At 41.3% G+C, this 22,473-nt stretch overlaps 2 protein-coding genes across 3 annotated transcripts in view; one reads left to right on the top strand and one right to left on the bottom strand.

Moving 5' to 3' along the window:
• LOC134634825 (zinc finger protein 224-like) overlaps window positions 1-22,473 on the bottom strand; it is a 212,177-nt gene that overhangs the window by 29,694 nt on the left and 160,010 nt on the right. The window lies entirely within an intron of this gene.
• On the top strand, window positions 8,987-13,122 carry LOC134634827 (zinc finger protein 239-like). Of its 2 annotated transcripts, none has more exons than XM_063484244.1 (4): window positions 8,987-9,235; window positions 10,760-10,854; window positions 11,191-11,787; window positions 12,439-13,122. In XM_063484244.1, exons 2-4 carry the CDS (start codon window positions 10,837-10,839, stop codon window positions 12,997-12,999), a joined length of 1,176 nt encoding a protein of 391 aa, XP_063340314.1. In that variant the 5' UTR covers window positions 8,987-9,235; window positions 10,760-10,836; the 3' UTR covers window positions 13,000-13,122. The 2 variants fall into 2 exon arrangements, with proteins under 2 accessions (XP_063340314.1, XP_063340315.1); XM_063484245.1 differs by having other exon boundaries at window positions 12,442-13,122.

Genomic DNA, 22,473 nt, shown 5'->3' on the forward strand with positions numbered 1-22,473 from the left:
AAACTGGTGTTGGGCTGTACTTCCATGTAATACCAGTTTGTACCAGAAGGTGGAGCAGTGAGTCAGTGTAACCATTATTTAATCAGTCAAAGAACACATTCTTATAGGGCTTTGGAGTTGACGTAACGCCGCAGTGCATTGTGGGATCGCGGCACCATGTTAGAAGGCCACGAATCAAAACAAACACACTGTGTTGGAAGGACGACTGCCAGAACCATGCTTAAAATCAGCTCAAAAGTCAAAGGACTGTATCGAGAGCGATTAAGCCCGGACGCCAAGAGATGGTACTTGGAAACAATAGCATGCATTGGTAATGTGGACCCGTATGAAATACGGCAGTGGAGTAGAAACCCTGAAGACCTACCGCCATTGTCCTACCCTAATACCTTCTGGTACTTTGTCTGTGGAGTCAAAGCATACACGGCGAATCATTTTCAGAATTATAAATCCCTGGAGGCGCACATCTCATTCACAAACGATTGGGTACAAGATTTGGCCATTTTTAAGCCTCCACGTTGTGAGTACGTTGACCATATGACCAAGATATAGCCAGAGGTCGCACATAACATTGACTTCTCCTCAGCAGCTGCCCCAAAAATTGCTCTAGATGAGAACATAAACACACCGTCTGCAGTGAAAAGCAAAAGGAGCCGTCTGCAAAAAAGGCAAATTCCACTTGCTAGTCTGGAGGAGTTGTCACCGATAAGCTACTCCATAAACAGAACATAGTTCTGCTGGATCACACATTAGGATGTTTGTTCTAATTTTCTATGACCTCAGCGCATTGAAAACAAAACTAAAAGTCTATAAAGAGCAATATGAATTTCTTTAGAACTTACCGGAATGAAAATATGGGGAGCACACCAACAAAAAATAATGGCAGAGAACTCGATATCAGCTCGTCTCACCACTGCTACCCAAGCCTGACATCTTCGTTTGGTAACATACATGAGATCCCTCGCGTTGCTTCCAGCAGGGGAAACGATAAAAAGAGCCCATTTTCCAGCTTATTCCCTTCCCGATCGTGCGATCTAACATTGCAACCGACAACACAGCAAGTGCGAGCCATAGCTGATGTTTCCATGTGCTTTCGCTCCTGTAGCCCTTTGTTTGGCCTACTAACATGGCAGCTCGACCCAAAATCGTGGCCACGCCCCCTCCCATGACATCACACTCCAAACCATATTCACAGTTGCAGCAAAGAATTGTTTAAAGTAAAAAACAGCAGCACACATCAGGACCATTTTAAAAGATTACAGATTACTTCTTTTTTTTTTTTAAAGTTAATTCAAATTCTATTTAACTTCTACTTTTGGCTCCTCCTTTTATTTTAGTGTATTTACTGTATCCTTGAAGTCCAAATGTTGTTTTATGATCCACATGTTCTGGAGCTGTTGATTTCTGCTTGTTGATTTTAAGTTTGTATTGTCAAAGCATTAGTTAAATTTGATTAACTCTGTGTAGTTCTTGTTATTAAACAGTTCGTGTGAAAATAAAGAACTGGTCTCACAACAAATAGCTGGAGTCATGATTCTAGATTCAAACTAATTTAACTGTTTTCAGTGGCACAGGTGGAGGTTTATTCAGAGGAGGAGATCTGGCTGTTCTCCACTCCACTCCACAATGCTAAAAGGATGAGGTTTCCTTCAAAAGTGCAATTAAAATGTGTTCACACTGGAGATAAAACAAACTACTGTAATGAATGTGGGAGAGGCTTCCCCACCCCAAGTGAATTAAAACAACATGATCTCTGTCACAGTGAGGTTAAAAAGCACCTCTGTGACCAGTGTGGGTCATCCTCTGTCATCTTAAAAACCATAAATGAATCCACACAGGAGAGAAACCATACAAGTGCAGATACTGTGATAAAAGCTTCTCATGTTCATCTGGTTGTAACATGAATAGAATAGAATTCAACTTTATTTTCATTGCACATGTCACAAGTACAAAGCACCGAAATGCACAAACTTCACACAATATACATACACACACACACATATATATGTACACACACGTACATACATACATAATTACCAAACGTTTCGTCATTCATCCAAGTGACTTCTTCAGTCTCAGCTGACTGCAGGTTTCCCCAATCTTATAATGACTATAATGACTATGCATAATGACTGGTTTAAGTCATTATGTAAATGTACTGTTTATAAGATTGGGAAAAGCTGCAGTCAGCTGAGACTGAAGAAGTCACTTGGATGAATGACGAAACGTTTCTCCCACTGAAAACTCTACGTCCAGACGAACAGAATCAACTTTTGGAGATATACTTTCCTGGATGATTGAGAATGCATCAAGATGTTAGCCGGCTGACATTAATATGTGTCAAAGCACTACGTATGGGAGCAATTTTCACACGGTATTCCTTAGATTATCTCAGAGGTTACATTCTGGGACCCCCGCGATTGGTGAAAATCTGCATAGTAGAAACCAGATCTTTATTTTATTTTATTTTTTTTTTATAAATTGTAAGCCATAAAACCCTCCCCACTTTCTTATACACCCGATTATAACCCTGTTAAATTTTTTGGCAAGGGAAATTTTCATTTTGCTGCAAAAATAATGGAAAAATGAATGCCTTTAGGCCACAGAAAGCCCTACAGCCCTTTGTGAGGTGCGCCTGCTGCTTGCGGCACAGGGAGGAGAGGGTGGGGCAACGGCGATTCTCTGGCTGGCTGGAGTGGCATCTAATAACCAACTCGCAAAATAAAACAAAATAAAAACAAACCAACAGACACAAAAACACCAGACATTATGATACAGACTGATAATTTGCACCTATGGGTTTTCAAAATTCTATAAAGTGAGCGCGAGAGCCCTCGGTCATCTCCGCTACATACAGTCCAGTACAGGGGTAGACACTCGCCTTTCTGATGGCCAGTGCCATTTAAAATTTCCTCAGAAGTCAGTGTGCCATATGATTGCATTAGCAATAAATTCAATAATGCTCTATATTAATAGTTACACACTATATAGAACCACTTTATAGAATTATATTTATTTGCAGATGTTGGCAGCTATCAGCGAATAGTTATCAGCTATTTTGAAACAAAAAAAAGACACTTTTTATCCATAACAGCAAATGAACTGTACAACAGAAAATACAAATGCTATTTATGGTCTCCTCACAACAATGATAAGAAAAATAAACTGGGCCAATATGGCATGTTTGTTAATACAGAGATATACATGTTAATGGGATCTCTGGTCTCCGAGTGTCCAGCATTCAGACGACTACCTGAGGACACTCATGTGAGAAAAAATCTGCTCACACAGATATGTAGAGCCAAATACTGTCAATAAGGCCTCTGCAATGTTCTGAAGACAGTTAAACTTGTCAGGCAGTGATGTCCAGAAGGTGAAAATGCAGCTCCATGAACACGCACAGCTGTGGATTCCAGCTGCTTCGACAGTTAATGCGGGACAAATCTAGCTGCTCATTAAAGATTTCTGGTTTGATCAGAAAATAAAACATTGGTCCATACACCTGAAAGTCCCAAAAATGCATTGTGTCTCGAGTCTACGGATGTATCCGTGTATTTCCGTGGTGCTGATGCTGTGCTGAGCGGACAGATCCTGAAGCATTTGAAGTGTCGAAATGTGGAAAGCTAGCAACGTCCCTCTCACCGGTAGGCTAAGTTATTTTTAGCCAATTACAAGTTGAATCTGATAGTTGGGGTTGCTAGCTAAGTGTCTGTGAAGGTTCTCAGTCATCCAGGTCATCGTAGTCTAAGGAGCTTGGAAAGAAAAGCGTCTGGACTTCTTAAAGTTGCTTGAAGACGTTTCACCTCTCATCCGAGAAGCTTCTTCAGTTCTAAGGTCAAATGGCCGAGAGTCCCAGATTTAAACCCAGTGGGAGTATCCCCCCAAAGAGGGACAAAGGACCCCCTGGTGATCCTCTAATCACATGAGCCAAGGTGTGAAAGCGGGTGTGGGACCTAATCAGCCAGGGTTTCGGGTGAGCTCATTGTGAAACCTGGCCCCACCCTATCATGTGAATTCCTGAGGTCAGATGGCCCAGAATGTGAGTGGGCGTTAAGGCGTCTGGGAAGGGATCTCAAAACTGGATTATAGATGGCAGACAATTGGTGTCGTAAACCACCGCCTCTGTTCAAAGATGGTCGCTCACAGTGGACATAGATGGCTTCTTTCACTCCTCTTTCAAACCATCTGTCCTCTCTGTCCAAAATGTGAACATTGGCATCCTCAAAAGAGTGACCTTTATCCTTAAGATGCAGATGAACTGCTGAGTCTTGTCCTGTGGAGGTGGCTCTTCTATGTTGTGCCATGCGCTTGTGAAGTGGCTGTTTGGTCTCTCCAATGTAGAGGTCTGGGCATTCCTCGCTGCACTGTACAGCATACACCACGTTGTTAAGTCTGTGTTTTGGAGTTTTGTCTTTCGGGTGAACCAGTTTGTGTCTGAGTGTGCTGCTGGGTCTGAAGTACACTGGGATGTCGTGCTTGGAGAAAACTCTCCTGAGTTTCTCTGATACACCAGCTACATAGGGGATGACAACGTTGTTGCGTCTGTCTTTCTTATCCTCCCTCGCTGGTGTCTGATCTTCTTTTCTGTGCATCTTTGCTGACTTCATGAACGCCCAGTTAGGATAACCGCATGTTTTGAGTGCTTCCTTTACATGTGTGTGTTCCTTCTTTTTCCCTTCAGGCTTAGAGGGAACATGTTCTGCCCGGTGGTGTAGGGTCCTGATTACTCCAAGTTTGTGTTCCAGAGGGTGATGGGAGTCAAAGAGGAGGTACTGGTCCGTGTGTGGGCTTCCGGTAAACTTCAATGTTGAGGTTGCCGTTTTCTTCAATGTGCACAGCGCAGTCCAGGAAGGGCAAGCAGTTGTCCTTTGTGTCTTCCCTGGTGAACTTGATGTTTTTATCCACGGCGTTAATGTGCCCAGTGAAGGATTCCACTTCTTGTGTTTTGATTTTGACCCAGGTGTCGTCTACATATCTGTACCAGTGGCTGGGTACTCTCCCTTTAAAAGAGCCAAGAGCCTTTCTTTCCACTTCCTCCATGTAAAGGTTGGCTACAATAGGTGACACGGGGGAGCCCATGGCACAGCCATGTTTTTGTCTGTAGAAACCCTCGTTGTACTTGAAATATGTAGTGGTGAGGCAGAGGTCTAACAGTGTGCAGATCTGATCGGGTGTGAAGTTGGTCCTGTCCTCCAAGGAGTTGTCTTCTTGTAATCGTTTTCTGACAGTCTCCACAGCCTCCGTGGTGGGTATGCAAGTGAAGAGAGAGACTACATCAAAGGACACCATGGTTTCATCTGGATCCAGGGTAAGTTTCTGGACCTTGTCGGTGAAGTCGGTGGAGTTCTTGATGTGGTGTGGGGTGTTCCCCACCAGAGGTGCAAGGATGGTAGCAAGGTGTTTTGCAATGTTATAAGTGGCTGAGTTTATGCTACTGACTATGGGTCTGAGAGGGACACCTTCCTTGTGGATCTTAGGAAGCTAGCTAAGATACCGTCATTAAGAAGCGGCACAACTAATGTGTCTTTGCGAGCTGATTTGCGATGTGCACCGCTGACATGGCCATTTATTTTTTAGTGCACCCTCTCAGATTAATTCACTGCGTGTTGTGCCCAGGGCTAGACTGGGACAAAAAATCGGCCCGGGCATTTTGACTAGAGACCGGCCCACCAGGTATTATAGGAAAAGCCATAAAGCCTTTGAATGAAAACAAACGCTGTTGTGACAGTGATGTACACTGTCTTGTTGGTATATGTATGATTTCTATACATTTTACGTCAGATAAAAACTTTGGTTGTAAGCTTCAGATAATTATTTAATAACAGCCAGACATTTTAAATGAGAATAACAAAGAAAAGCATTTCTTTGTGCCCCCCTTTCCCTGTTAATGCCCTACCTGGCCCCCTGGCTAAACTTTGCTAGACCCGCCCCTGCACAGTTACCAGCTGTCAGCTACTTAGAAAAGGATCCTGGTGTTATTTGTCTCTCAGAAACAGTTCATAACTTCCCTTCAACTCATTCATGTCACCTAAAAGGTAAACCTGTTTCTCCATCACCTGTTCAGCTCTGATGATTCAGTAAGGACATCTCCTGGTTTCATCTTCATGTTTCCCTCTCACCACATATCCAAACCGACATCATGACCAGCAGCTTTCACAGCTGTGGCTCCAGCAAACATCAGCTGATACTAGAAATTAGTATTAAATAAATTCTAACAACAGCTGATCAAGCTTAAACGTGCTGCTGTTGTTTAGCGCGACATCCGCTGGTTTCCTCTTTCTGGCGCAAAGTGGGCGATAAACAAACAAGAGAGAAAAGCCGATCAGCTGATCATTGATCAGTTTCATGATTAAAGTAGCAACAGGAGAGGGAGGGGGAGAGAATGAGAGGAGAAGAGCGAGCTGTGCAGCGTAACGACAGAATAACTCCAGCTTTGTGTCTTTTTTCATTCTAGCTGAAGTCCGGGACAAACTGCGTCTCTCTCAGCTCAACACGAAACGCGTAATAATTTCTCTGAATGCGGGACGATTCCGTCTTTTTACGGGACGGTTGGCAACTCTACTTATGAATAAAATAAAGTTCACTATCAGTAACATCATAGCACCCACCCAGCAATATATAAACTCCGTCATGCTAGCTAGTACGCAGTACGAGTTATTGTAACTGACAGTAAAAACTCAGCACAACGAAAATAAACTGCACCTAAACTTGGTTTATATCTGACCCAGATAGACTGCAGGTCATAACTTCTTACCTGAAGTTCAGTTCACCTGATACTCAGACCGGCGGCTGCCTCGGGTCTCTCCTCTTGCCTCCCCTTTCCTCATCCACCTGCTGGCCTCCACCACTTGCTAATGTTACTGAATCTGTGGACCACCACCAAACAACGGAGTTATTTTTACACACCGGCCAGCATCTGCCCAATCCACCACCTTTCATTGTTTACACCGTTACAAAAAAAAATAAAAAATCCAGTCCAGCTATGGTCGTGCCATCAGTTAACCCTTCACGTGCCAACTGTGGCACGCGTGCCTAGGGTTGCCGACCCCTGGTCCAGTATATAGAGAGACGAGACGACGAGGCTCCAGTTACAGCAGTGCCAGTAAACAAACAATAAATATAAGAAGAGTAAGAAAGTAAATATACACTTTAGGACCAGGGGTAAAGGGATCAAAAACAATTTAAAATTTATAATTTACAGTTTGATGACTTAAAGTCTCACACACAACACATCGAAAGGTGAGGGGGCCCTGCTGCTTCCAAATAGAGCACATTTCATTCATAATGTTGTAAATCCAAGCCCATTATGTATTGATGATTTGAATCCTGGGTTGTGCGAAATCCCAGAAATAAACCTTAGACAAAGGGAGTGTTCGCCAAGGGCACCAAACAGGCTAGGAACGCCACTGCATACAACACAGCAGTTTTAAGAATATTTAACGAGAGCAAGTTTCATTTCGCCCTGGTTTGACAACCATACTTGGGCACATATTTACCAAAATGCAGCAAACCTTAACTTATCCAGCATCGTTACATGTTCACCCTCACGTGGAAGAAGTAATCTGATTGGCATTGTGGTATGTAGCATTTTGAGCAAGTAATCGGTAAACGGTAAAATACTGATTTCTTGCTCGACTTGAATTCTCAGGTGGGCAATAGCTCTCGTTTCTTCAACGTCCCTGGCATCAAGTTGACAGTAGCCTTTTTTAAATGCCGGGATCTTAACGCAGCTCTTCGTCTGTCACCTCTGCACGGGGCTCTCCTTCAGACTCTGCAGCTCCATTACGAAAGCCTGTAAGATACAATATGTGCATACACATAAAGCATATTCACTTGTCCTGTACGTCTCAGCTTTTGCTCTTCTCTTCTCTCTGGTCTCTCGCTTCACTAAAGGGGAAAGAGGTTGTCATTAGTTCAAATGCCACCAGCTCTGTCCTCACCTGCCTTCCCAGCACCGCCCCCTTGAGCTCACTGCACCACTCCTCCCCTGCAGCTGAGCCAGGGACCACACCTCCGTCACTTCAAGTGCACATTCACATGACTCTCTGCTATTCAAAACACAGTTTATTTGATGTAATATTCAAAACTGAACTGTAAATTTCATCTTTTTCAAGGAAGCAATTTTATGCTTTTATTTTCAAAAAAGCCATATTTTTATACATCTACTGCCACTGTGGAGAACACACATGAGCTTTAAGGCCTGGACAAGTTTGAAACCTTTTGTCCTCCACAGTGGAAAATGGCTGAAAGTAAAAGAGGGTATCACTTTATCCAACTCCTACTTTGATACATTTTTCACTCAGCTTTGACGTCTCCAATATCACTGAAATGCAGTCAGATGCACATTTTATGTTTTCGCTTGTTTCTTCACTTTTCCCCGTCTCTCTGTGTTCTGGCCTGTAACATTACACTTGCTGTCTTTAGAACATCTGCCCCGCTTCCTTCAGTCACATGATGGTATGATCCCAGCCCTGCTGAGAATTCAGCCTCCAGTAAAATAATTAATGTAACACTTCAGTGGGATGAATGTGTTATTTTGAATGTCTGCATTTAGTTTATAAGTAATCAATCTGCTGAAGTAACAACAATGATGACGACGAACACTTTGAAATGAAACTTTACTTTCAGCACTAAATGAGCGGCCTGGATGTTCTGTGCCTTTCCGAAAGGACTCTGTCAGTGACCTCTGACCTCTGTGCAGGGGTCTGTCTGAGAGATTTCCCTCCTCCTCACTGAGTTTCTTTTGCTGCTCTTCTTTGTGTCTTTATAAACTGGTGGTGTTGCCACAGTAGAAACTTTCCTTCACACACACATTGCTGTTTTTTATTTACAGCTGTGAAATATCTCCACATGATGCTCCTCTTTCTCACCCTCTGCAGCCAAAATGTATTTTTTCAGTGCAGCGTCACGTGATCGCACAGGACCGACTCAAAGCAGATCAGGAAGAAGGGGGCGGAGCAAAGTGTGCAGGAGAGGAGTCGAGCAGAGAGAGCTGCTTTTTCATGAAACGGGAGTAATGTAGTGAACTTAGAGGAGAGACACAAACTAAAGTATCGATCATATACCACTACCAACGTTTGGATCGATATCTGCATCGATCTGCCCACCCTTGTCTCCTGGATCGTAGCTGAGATCAGCGTGAACCACGTGGGTCTCTGCTCCCTGATCTGTTTCCTGTGTTTGGAAAGAGTTCCAGCTTCATCACGGAGTTTCTCTCGGTTTGTGGGCTCATCTAAAGGTAAGCACCGAGCTAACTTTACTGTGAGTTCAGTTCATGTGGAGTTTAGCTCCTGAATGAGGTCTTCTGCTGCTCTCCTCGGTGTCTGTTCACAGTTTATTGTGAACACGTTGAGAGAAGAGTGAGAGAGTGTTTGGAGAAAAACACCAACTAATCATTAGCTCAGCATGCTGGGAGAAGTTGGAGCAGAAAAGTCTTTTCATTGTCCCTGCAGCTGTTTTTCTGCATGCACCAAACCTCTACAGCCTCATTTATATTTGAAGTGATAACAGGAAATCAGAGCGATCTGCTGCAGTATCAGGGTCACAATAAACTTTATTGTCCAGCTACTGTGGATGAACACATGAGAGGAACTGAGAGATAAAATGAAATAAGAAAAGTTATAGATTGACATTGTGGAAGGCCACATGCAGGAATGAGGGAGTGTAAGTAGGGCGAGGTCGAATAACAGCAGCCTTTACAGACAGTTGCATCAGTCCACTGCTTCAGTGTCTTCACCAGAGATGGGCAGTTACAAGTAACGCGTTACTGTAATCCGATAACTTTTTCCAAGTAACGAGTAAAGTTACTTTAAATGTTAAACAAATTTCTTCCAGTCAGAGAATGTTGCATATAATTTAATTTTTGCTTGATGCATAAAGTTAAAAGATTAAAACTAATAAAACTAATTTTAAAAGGAGACTTTTCCACTTTATTACATTTTATATGATGGCTTCGCTGTCGCTTTATTACCTATTCAGGGTGTAAATCATGTTTTTAAAAAGTAACTAAGTAACTAATTACTTTCAAAAATAAGTAATCGGTAAAGTAACGGGATTACTTTTGGTGGGAAGTAATCAGTAATTAGTTAATGATTACTTTTTTCAAGTAATTTGACCAACACTGGTCTTCACAAAAGAGAGTTTTAGTTTGTGCCTGTTTGCAGGGATCAAGTGAACCATGACATGGTCTGAGAATCCTGGTGCAGTGTGAGATGATGACCCTCTTACTATCAGCTCACCTTCAGTTTCTTAGATGTTTTCTCCAGTTTGTGTACAAACTGCCATGAAGTTATAATGAAGCACCAAACTACAGTTACTCAATTTGTGGAGGTTCAGTAGTGCAATTTATCACCACTGTTGTTAACTGGAGGCTGACACACTGACTGAAGACATTTAGTCTGAGTAGATTTGAACTTTCCTTCTTGATTATTTCCATCTTGCTTTGACTGCAGCTGTAACAACACTGATTCCAGCAGGATTTGTAAAAAGCATTTTGACAGACACACAAAGCTGGACAGCTTTTGTTCTGAGGGTTTGGAGAGAGTCTGTCTCTGTGTGTGTCTGCATTCACTTTGTTCCTCTAACAGAAAATCAATGTGCAGATGTTGATTCCTGCAGTGACTGTTGTTCTTCAGCCTGTAGAAACCATCCTGCAGCTGCTGGAACAAATAAATCTTCTAAATGTTGCTTTTCTCTGGTTTGTGTTTGCTCTGCTTCTTTTTGTCAGAGATCAAATACATATAAATATTCTTTTGTGTCCCAGCTGATCAGCAGGAGGAGAGTCTGACGGAGGAACATTTTCAGCCATTTGGACTCAGCTCAGCCACTACAGAGGAAACAATGACTTCAACACAAAAGGTGAGAAAAATATCACAGTTACACTGTTATTGAAACTGTGTGCACAGCTGGTTGTTAACAGCAGCTTTATCTTTTCCATCCTGGGCTCCTCCATAACTAGAGAATCTACGTTCACAAACAAAAACCACAGAAGTTACAAGAAAATACAAAGATCATATTTTATCAGGACACTGAAATAAAATATAATCAGCTGCACTCGTAATTTTTTCAGATGGTATATTTTTTCCCAATGAGCAGAACAATTTTCTAATTGTCATTTTGATTACAGAGGCAGTTTCAGTTTGTTCCACGACTGTATTTCACTCACTGTCTCTGTTTGTATCTCTGTCACTGCAGGACCAACATGGAGCGAGAAGTCAGCGCTCTCAGGAGGCCCACAAACCTTACAGAAGAAAGGGAGAGAAAAAATACAGCTGTGAAGAGTGTGGGAAGGATTTTACTCAGAAGATTGACCTAAAACATCATCAGTTCATCCACACTGGGGAGAGACCATTCATCTGTGACTTGTGTGGAAAGTCTTTTAGACAGCCTGCAAACTTAAAAAAACACCAAGTCATCCACAGTGGAGTTAAAGCGTACAGCTGTGATCAGTGTGGCAAAGCTTTTGCTGTCAGAGGCAACTTACGGCGTCATCAAGTTACCCACTCTGAAACTAAGGCGTACAGCTGCGACATTTGCGGGAAAACTTTCACTCATCTAGCATACCGAAATACTCACTTACGCATCCACACTAGACAAGATGTTTACTGCTGCGATCAGTGTGGGAAACCGTTTGTGACATACTATGAATTACAGCACCACATGCTTACCCACACTGAGGAGAGACCTTATAAATGTGACCTGTGTGATAAGTCTTTTAAAGAGCCACATTCCCTGAGAAGACACGAACAGATCCACAGCAGAAAGAAACTCTACAAGTGCAGTTACTGTGAGGTTTGTATTTATATTTTTATCTTGTCATTTTCAGCTGACTGTTCGGAACAACTCTGCTCATTCAGTGTGTTAGTATGTTGGCAATTCTCCTGCATGTAAAGGCAGCGCTGCGTGAGTTTCAGCTCTTATTTCATTGCTCAGCTTAGTTCTCCACACTCTGGACTCTCTGCTCGGTTCAGCTGGTTTTCCTGCTGCTCTGTAAAGTCAGCAACTCGCCCAGTCCTCCATGTGTGATGTTTTGTGAACCTTAATGTTCCATCCATGACCCGTTCAACCTGCAGTAATTACTCATTAAAATCTAACTTCAGCTTGCTACCTGCTATGCTAAAGACAACAGACGGCAGATGCCACAGTATACCCTCCTCACTGGTCGCTTTGCCCGCTTCAACATCATCACAGTCAGTTTTATTTATGACACCATTAGGGTGCAGAAAGCTGCTACAGTTTTGTCCTGAGCAATAGGTATCACCACTCAGACAACACCACATGGAGGTATAGAAAGAGAAGAAGTCAAAAGTAGAAGCAGATTTCTCTTTTTTTTCTCCACAGAGTCTCAGGTTTTCAAAGTGTTGCAACATATCCTTTGGATGATGCTTTGGATAAAGATGTTGAAGGAATTCCCTGACTTACACTGTCTTTGTCTTTGTTTAGAAGCAGAGCGACACAGACGGATCCAGTTCTCAACCCTGTCGTCACTGTGGTGGTGGGAAAGCATTGCGTTGTGACCTTTGTGGAAAAACTTTCAATAATGAAAAGAGCCTAAAGCTACATCAACGCAGACACACTGGAGACAAGATGAACTACTGCAAAGAATGTGGGAGAGGCTTCACCACACCAAGTGCATTAAAAGAACATGAACTCTATCACAGTGGGGTTAAAAAGCACGTCTGTGGCCAGTGTGGGTCATCCTTCACCACTGCAGATCATCTTAAAGTGCATAAAAGAGTCCACACAGGAGAGAAACCATACAAGTGCAGACACTGTGACAAAAGCTTCTCGTATTCAGGGAGTCGTAACAATCATGAACGTACACACATTGAAGGGAACTTCAGCTGTGACCAGTGTGACAAGAGCTTCAAGAATCTCAGTTCGTACTCTGAACACAAACGATCCCACGCTGTAAATAAACTGTTTCACTGTTACCAATGTGCAAAAACTTTCACTTCATTATCTGCTCTGTGCAACCATCAACGTGATCATGACAATGGCTGAAATCATTCTTATCATTGGATCATAATGAATCTGAAGAGACAGACAGTGTTGTTGCATTTGAGAAGTTTGATGTGAAAGCTGCTGTAATTTCTGCTGAAATCCCTCATCTGTTATACATCAGGTTTCTCCCAATTTTTCCTTTTTTCCTTTAATGTTTATTTGAATTTTAATTCTAAAAATGTTATCCTTATTACCGGTACATGATCATTTTTCCTCCACTTGGAAACAGTATTTAGTAGTAGTAATAATAATAGTACTATAATCAAAGAAATGTCTCACTGATCTCTTAATTGTCTATGTATCACAGGCATTCAACCTGTAAATAGGTATATCATTACTTAAAAAGTCATCTCAGGACTCTTGAAAACTAAAAACTCACTGAAAAGTCTTCAGTTAATCCAAAATGCTGCAGCAAGAGTCCTGACAGGGACTAGGAAGAGAGAGCAGATTTCTCCTGTTTTGGCTTCCCTTCATTGGCTTCCTGTTAAATCCAGAATTCAAAATCCTGCTCCTCACATACAAGGTCTTAAATAATCAGGCCCCATCTTATCTTAATGACCTTGTAGTACCATATCACCCTATTAGAGCACTTCGCTCTCACACTGCAGGCTTACTTGTTGTTCCTAGAGTATTTAAAAGTAGAATGGGAGGGAGAGCCTTCAGTCCTCTATTTTAATTCTGGTACAGTCCAAAGATGCTTTCTGTTATTGTGGTCCTGTCACCTGCTGACTTGAGATCAGTTTGCATATATTAAAAACAGACTCCAGACCTTTTTATTCATTGGTGGTGTTTAGTTTTGTTTAGTTTAGTTCTGTTTGCTGTTTTCACTGCCTTAAGCTGTTGTAAACCTAAACAGGTTTTTATGTCTTTATCTTCTGTGTTAAGAATATTTCGTTTACATGTAATGAAATGTGTGATATAAATAAAATTGCCATTGTCAGAAACGTCTTCATTCTTTATGACAGAGATTTAACAAGTTACAGAATCATTCCTCATAACTAGAGATGTAAGAAAAATATCGATACATTGAAAATCACAATATTTTGTTTTATGATACTGAATCGATATTCAAAAGCAGTGTTATTGATTTTTTTGACAATTGACATGTGTGATGGCCACACATGGTAAGCTCCACACCTCACCACCAGTTGATTCACTTTAGTTTACGTTGCAGTCACTACTTTAATATATTCTACTTATTGTTCAATATTGTTTCTTTATTAAATGTATTTATTTTTCCATCACACCTTCCAATGTTTATATGGCGTGCATATAAATATTAACACATATTAACACTGCAAGTCCAAAGTTCTGTTCTGTTATATTAATACATTCTTCTTTGTTTGAGTTACCTGGTGTTTGGCTTCTCCTCCAAGTTTGGTTAATTGTTTTGTATTAGATGGTTATATGGCAGTCATTCCCCCCCCCGTGGGTGTCATTTGGTTTAGCTAAACCAGTATTTAAGTTCAGCAGGTCAGTTTGTCTTATGTTTGTTTAAGGATTTTGTTAATTGTTGTTCTGAGTTTTGTTTATTGAGTTGACCTCTTTTACTGGTTTGTCGGTTTAAGTTTTTTGGCTTTGTTAAATATATTTTCATATTTTTGGGTCAATAAAACCCCTTTTTTGAATAAAACATCTGTGTCCTTTATGCTTTACTGCTTGGTCCCTGACAACATGCAATTACTGTGTATTTCTTTTGTGTGTTACAATTCTTCAACCGCTAGTTGTTAGCAGTTTTTACCACCTTCACTGGATGGACAACATCGGATGTGCCGTGGAAGCGTCTAGTTTGCTAAACCAAAGAAGTGTAACATTGGATGTGTGGCAAATTGTGCTAGCACACTGATGACTGATGAGGAGAAGATACAGCTGGCCCCAGCAGCTTTCAAAGCTAATTTGTGGACTTATTTTGGATTCAGGACAAAAGCCAGAGTCTAGTCGAGTAAAACAACAAATTTGCCAGCACATGTGTCTAGACACCATAGCGACATGGCATTAAATGCTAATTTTAAAATGAAATGAGGTGATCCTGCTCAACGGACAATTGAAGAAGTTGACTACCAGCAACTTCAACTCATGCAACAAAAATAAGTGTAGTAAGTGCTTGCTTTTATTTGCAAATACATGAGCTGTCTTTGTGTTGTGTTGAATAAAGGATTTCGTAAATGATTAAAATACTCTTCCAAAGTTGTACCAAGATGTCAAAGCGACAGTGCCGGACTCTCTCAGCTCAGCAGAGACAGTTGCTTTGGCATGCCACACTTGGACTTTGAGAGCCAGTGAATCATATGTAAGTGTTACGGCACATCACATAACTGACCAGTGAAACCTTGGCTGTGTCCCAATTCAGGGTCTGCACGCTTGAAGTACGCGCACTACGCGTACAACGTACGGTGCGTACTATAAGTACGAGAAGTGCGGAAGTGAGAGGCTTGTGAAATGGGACAGGTTGCCTAGCAACCATGATACTAACCGCGAGAAACGTGTCATACAGCATTGTTTGACAGAAATGAAGGAGAAAAAATGTTTTGTTGGTCCTTCATTTTTGTCATGACATCACTTTGATTAGTTGAGTATCTGAGGCTGAGACCACAGGACTGTAAAACATGATTGTTGGGCTTCATTTCTGTACTGAACAGTCATTTAAGATTACTTAGTAACTAACAATTAGCTAATGTTGTTCATGAGACTAAAATCATCTCACTGTGGTAATGTAAATATAATATGGCCAATATTATATGTATTGCGAGATTATCATGGTTATATATATATATATATATATATATATATATATATATATATATACATATATATATTTTACAGGATATATTACAGCAGTGAGCTTGAACTCTGGGTCAAAGATTCAAGTTGCAGTTATTTATATTTCCTATCACCTTAAATCTTCACTCAAAGACAAGTATCTTTGACAGTGTATATATAGATGTATTATACATAAGAGACAAATATTGTTCGTTCAATATGTTGGCATTACTAAATTTGGCTCAATGTAAAAAGAAAATGTACGAGCTGTGAAAACTGTTTCTGATAGAATGAAGAGTAGACTGATATATTAAATATTCCTTTATTGGGTGAGAAAATCAGACCATGTCATAACTGCTTTAAGTCATACAGAATAGATATCAGAGCCTTAAACAGGCTGACTTCTGCTAAATGGGTCAAACTGGGTAGAAAGTCTACAAACACATAACATCCTTATAGAATATGATGTAACACTATAGATCAACTTACCTCAGAATATATAAAGCATATAAACAATTACAGCAATATGATGCAACAAACACAGCAGTGCTACTAATCCAAAATACTCAAAGCTTCATAGAACTGAAACAAACATTTATTTTTAGCTCCATTCTGCTGCTGATACATACTTTAGGTTTCTGAATATTAAACTTGTTGCTGCCTTTCATAGTGTGTAACTTGAAGGCCCTGAGTACTTTCTCCCACACTGAAAACACTGGAATGATAACATTATTTGAACATTACCTAATAAGACTGATTCAGGACAGACAATTAGTTATGTTAAACTTTCCTAGCAGTCCTTCACAAACAGGGAACAGTCTGTCTATTCTCTCCATCTGTCAGCTGCTGCTGGCTCTTCCTCCTCCTCTTCCTCACACACTGCTGAGTTTGTCCTGGTGGATCATCAGGGGTGCAAAGCCTCACAGATGATGTGCAGCAGTGGGTCCCTCAGTCTGTCCTCACTCTGGACACTTGCAGTTGTCACACATGGAAATCAAATGTGTGATAAGCTGCAGGATTCAAACACAAGTGTAACTTATAAATACATGTTCATACTTTTATTCCACAATCAGAGAGAAAGAAACAGAGAGAGAGAGTGCAGGACAGACAGACAGGTGACAGTCTCAGGTGTATACACTGCTACAAAACAGCACAAGAGAAGGAGGATTTAGTGTTTGTGTTATTACGAGTGCTAAACAAGAAGAGTTCCCAGATGGTCCAGTGGACACATGTGTGACTCCTGTGATTAAAGCATCTTTCTTTCAGCTTAACGAGTGAACCGTCAGCTCGTTCAAACACACGTTAAAGTCCGTTTGGCTCGACACCACTGAACAGAGGCAGCAATATAACATAGCTAACATTAACAGTGCAGTGAATCCTGCTTGTGCCGTGATATTCAGGACTGCAAACCGAGCAGCATCACTGACTTTCAGCTTGTTGTGTTTGTGGATATATGACTGACTTTAATTATCCATAAAATCATCACATTCTCTGTAAGATTAAGGTCGACTATAAATATATTTAGAAGTAAAGGCTTTAAAACCAAGTTAACGCTGAAAGTACGAATATCACTAATGTCACATAACTTTGCCGACATGTGGCCAACAAAATGTTTTAATGTTCTTCATTATTAAACATTCGCACATAAATAAGTAATAATAATAATAATAATAATAATAATAATAATAATAATGGATTGCATTTATATAGCACTTTTCGGGGCCCCTCAAAGCGCTTTACAATACCACTATTCATTCACTCTCACATTCATACACTGGTGTATGAATGTGACATCATATTCAGTACTTACTTTTGACAGTTCATTCTTCAGCCGCTCCCTTCTGCCGTATTTTGCGGCAAAATTATAGAAATCGAGGGCGCATTTGGAGTATGCATTTGAAGTACACTTCGGATTGGGACAGCCGTCGTCGCGTGGCGGTGACGTAATCGCACTCAAAATGCGTACTTCAAGCGTGCAGACCCTGAATTGGGACACAGCCCTTCAGTCCCATGTACTTCAAACCTGAGTCATGCATGAAAGTCACACAGTGAACACATTACAGTGTTACTATCAGATGATCACAGACACACGATGGAACAGCTCCTATGATATGATGGAACGATTTTTGGAACAGCAACCAGCCATCTGTGCAGCTCTGCTTTCTGCACAAGTCAGGAAGAGTGAAAAAGAAACTTTCACATTAAGTGAGTCTGACATCACATGTGCAGAAGAAGTCATCAGGGCACTCAAGCCTATGAAGCACACCACCGTGGTGATGTCAGAGGAGAGCATGCCACACTTGTGACGGGTGCACAAGCAGTGGTGGTCCTAGCCTGTTTGGCGCCCTGGGCGAACACTCCCTTTTGCTCATTTCTCCTCTTCTTCTTTTCTCTTTTTTTCCTAAACTGAGCACCTGATGGCTTTGAACTTTTCTTGTCCATCTTCCATTGGTTTTAATTTTGCACTGGAGAAAAGGACGTGGAACACAAGGAGAACACGGGCGGGAACTTCTGCAAACACAGGAGAGAGGTTTTACTGATCTGGGATTAAAGGGCTGGGGTGAGGGGTATGTATGTAGTCCTAGGGTTGCAGGTAGACTGGAGAACAGAATGGAAACAAGCACGACGGGTGATGTATGTGGAGAAAATTGGAGACAGAGAACACATTAATCCAAGATCCAGGCAGATGGATGCTAAGAATATTCCCTCCAATATTCCCTTTTAGCGGATTTAATTATTCTTCTAACTTCTACAGAAGTTAGAACCAGAATCAGCATACTTTATTAATCCCCAGGGAAATTATGGGGGTTACAGTTGCTCCAGTACAGTAACATTAACAAAAACAGACCAGACTATTTAACAATATAATGAGCTTTGATGTCCTTAGTCACACACGGCTTGTTATTTAGGTAACAATGAACAGTTTGAGCTGTAACAATGGAGTCGGTGCAGAAAGTTAAGCAGTCAGTGATACACTCAGGAAGCACATTGATGTTCTTGGCGTGAGGCTCACGGAGTGTCTCCCATCAAGACACCGGATTCAGTCTCCAACCAAGGTTCAGTTTCTGCCTGGAACTTCCAACAGAGAAAATGAACCACGCCACCTACAGCTGCGGAGGTGTACACAATACACAAAATTGTGACCTGGGTCATAACATGATATTTTTTGTTTTGGTTTTTTTCCCCCACAAGAGAGGTATTTTATAATTACTTTTTTATTTCTGGGATTAACATATTATTTTTATATCTGCATTTAGTTTATAGGCAGTCAGTTTGCCGAAGTAACAACTATGATGACCAATAACACTTTGAAATGAACAGGAGCCAATGCAGGACCAAAATAGCGTGAGTGAGCAATTTGAAGGTAGAGTTTTATCACTGCGAAACAACAACTTAACAATCCATGGGAAGTCCTGTTCATGTACTTGTTCTGATAAGATCTGCCCATCTTTAAAATATACTCTCACAGTAATTGTCATGGTCCTGGGTCGTTGACCCAGCGTTTTGTGTTTCCTTTTGGTTTCATCTTGTGTTTTGTGATTTTGTATTAGTTAGGGTTGAATCTGGTGTTTAGTGTTTTGTCATCCCTACCTGTGTCTTTCCTCTGTGTTCTGTTCGTGTCCCCAAATTGGTATTGTAAAACAGTCTGTGAGTTTCCTGTTTTACTTTCTAGGTTTGTGTCTCGTTATGCCCATTAGCCCCAGCTGTGTCCCCTCCTGTGTGCCATTTCCTGATTACCTGGTGTGTGTATTTATAGTGTGTGTCTGACTGCGCTCCTCGTTGCGTCATCTGCATTACGCTGTATTACTTTGGTGTTTCTTCGTGTCTCTCTGCTCCTCGCCTTGTGTCCTTCCTGTGTGTTAGTTTTCCCAGTTTGGGTTTATGTTCAGTTCTGCCCTCATCTTGGTTTATTCTTTGTAAATAAAAACTCACTTGCATCTCCACTGCTGTCTGCGACTTGGGTCCTCATTCTCTCCACCACACGACTGCTGCCCCAGCCGTGACAGTAAGAGCTATCACAACCACAACAGGCATTAGACATTTTTTCTGAGTTAGATTTTGTGCAATTTGCAGTAAATTGTGGACCACAGACTTTGTAATTTACATTTGTGTGACTTATTTAAATCTCATTCTCATGAAAGTGAAACTGCATGTGCAATAACTATAAAATCACAAACTGACACTGAGCCTCTTCAGTAAATCCTGCAGCTTTTTAACATCAAAGAAGTGTTTGAGCTGCTGCAGACGTTAGTAAATCTGACCGTAAATGTTCCTTCTTCTTTAAAATACAAACTTTGTAATGAAGGGATAGTTTTCACGAGCTGTTCTCGTTTATGTGAGTGCCATAAAACGACAGGGCTACATCACATCCAGTTCATCTCCTGTACATTGTAGTTTTAACATGCGGATATCAGCTGTCATGTTGTTGAAAACAGATTAGTGTAAGGCTGTTCCAATTTTCAGCACCTCTCTTCACTTTTCCTGAGTCCTTAGCAACTCCCACTGTGACGTTTTCATCATGGCCAAGGAAAAGAAGATAGGAAATAGACTGTATCCCAATTCAGGGTCTGCAGCCTTAAAGAACGCAGCCTCAACGTCCTCAAGGGCCGCGTACTCAAAGACCGCTAAGGCCGGAAGTGCGAGGCTTGTGAAATGGGACGGTCTAGCCTCCGTCGCGCTGCCCAGGTTGCCTAGCAACCATGACACTAAAAGCTGGAAACGTTTCATACAGCTTTGTTTGACAGAAATGAAGGAGAAAATCTTTTGTTCATTTGTTTGTTTGTTTGTTTCTACATGAGCTTTGATTTGATAAGTATCTGAGGCTGAGACCACAGGACTGTAAAACATGATTGTTGGGCTTCATTTCTGTACTGAACAGTCATTTTAAGATTAGCTAGTAAATAACAATTAGCTAATGTTGTTCATGAGACTAAAGTCATCTCACTTTGGTAATGTAAATATAATATGGCCAATATTAAAGTTATTATTTCAATCATTATTAGTTATTACAGCAGTGAATGAACTCTGTTTCAAATACTGAGCTTCAGTAAAGGTTCAAGCTGCATTTATTTATATTTCCTGACACCTTAAATCTTCACTCAAAGACAGGTTCCTTTGACACTGTATATATAAAGTATTATATATAAGAGACAAATATTGCTCTTTTAATATGTTGGCATTACTAAATTTGTCTCAGTGCTGACTTTAAATATCCATGAAATCATCACATTCTCTGTAGGATTAAGGTCAACTATCGAACGGAGTATATTTTAAAGTAAAGGCTTTAAAACCAAGTTAGTACAAACATCACTAATGTCACATAACTTTGCCGACATGTTGCCAACAGTAATGTTTTAATGTTCTTCATTATTAAACATTTGCACATAAATAAGTGACATAATATTCAGTACTTACTTTTACAAGTTTACTCTTTGGCCGCTCCACTTCCGCCGTGTTTTTTTTTTTTGGCAAAATTATCCACACCCACCGCCGCGCTATACATTAGACTTTCATATATTTTAGATTCATTACACACAACTGAAGTAGTTCAAGCCTTTCATTGTTTTAATATTGATGATTTTGGCATACATAACTCATGAAAACCCCAAATTCCTATCTCAAAAAATTAGCATATCATGAAAAGGTTCTCTAAACGAGCTATTAACCTAACCATCTGAATCAACGAATTAACTCTAAACACCTGCAAAAGATTCCTGAGGCTTTTAAAAAATCCCAGCCTGGTTCATTACTCAAAACCGCAATCATGGGTAAGATTGCCGACCTGACTGCTGTCCAGAAGGCCATCATTGACACCCTCAAGCAATAGGGTAAGACACAGAAAGGAATTTCTGAACGAATAGGCTGTTCCCAGAGTGCTGTATCAAGGCACCTCAGTGGGAAGTCTGTGGGAAGGAAAAAGTGTGGCAGAAAACGCTGCACAACGAGAAGAGGTGACTGGACCCTGAGGAAGATTGTGGAGAAGAACCGATTCCAGACCTTGGGGGACCTGTGGAAGCAGTGGACTGAGTCTGGAGTAGAAACATCCAGAGCCACCGTGTACAGGCACGTGCAGGAAATGGGCTACAGGTGCCGCATTCCCCAGGTCAAGCCACTTTTGAACCAGAAACAGCGGCAGAAGCGCCTGACCTGGGCTACAGAGAAGCAGCACTGGACTGTTGCTCAGTGGTCCAAAGTACTTTTTTCGGATGAAAGCAACTTTTGCATGTCATTCGGAAATCAAGGTGCCAGAGTCTGGAGGAAGACTGGGGAGAGGGAAATGCCAAAATGCCTGAAGTCCAGTGTCAAGTACCCACAGTCAGTGATGGTCTGGGGTGCCATGTCAGCTGCCGGTGTTGGTCCACTGTGTTTTATCAAGGGCAGGGTCAATGCAGCTAGCTATCAGGAGATTTTGGAGCACTTCATGCTTCCATCTGCTGAAAAGCTTTATGGAGATGAAGATTTCATTTTTCAGCACGACCTGGAACCTGCTCACAGTGCCAAAACCACTGGTAAATGGTTTACTGACCATGGTATTACTGTGCTCAATTGGCCTGCCAACTCTCCTGACCTGAACCCCATAGAGAATCTGTGGGATATTGTGAAGAGAAAGTTGAGAGACGCAAGACCCAACACTCTGGATGAGCTTAAGGCCGCTATCGAAGCATCCTGGGCCTCCATAACACCTCAGCAGTGCCACAGGCTGATTGCCTCCAT

The sequence above is a fragment of the Pelmatolapia mariae genome, linkage group LG9 (assembly GCF_036321145.2).
Source record: "Pelmatolapia mariae isolate MD_Pm_ZW linkage group LG9, Pm_UMD_F_2, whole genome shotgun sequence".
NCBI lineage: Eukaryota > Metazoa > Chordata > Actinopteri > Cichliformes > Cichlidae > Pelmatolapia > Pelmatolapia mariae.

Coding starts and splice junctions, on each gene's coding strand:
- LOC134634827 (XM_063484244.1), top strand. Junction 11,788..12,438: donor ACAAGTGCAGTTACTGTGAG/GTTTGTATTTAT, acceptor GTCTTTGTTTAG/AAGCAGAGCGACACAGACGG.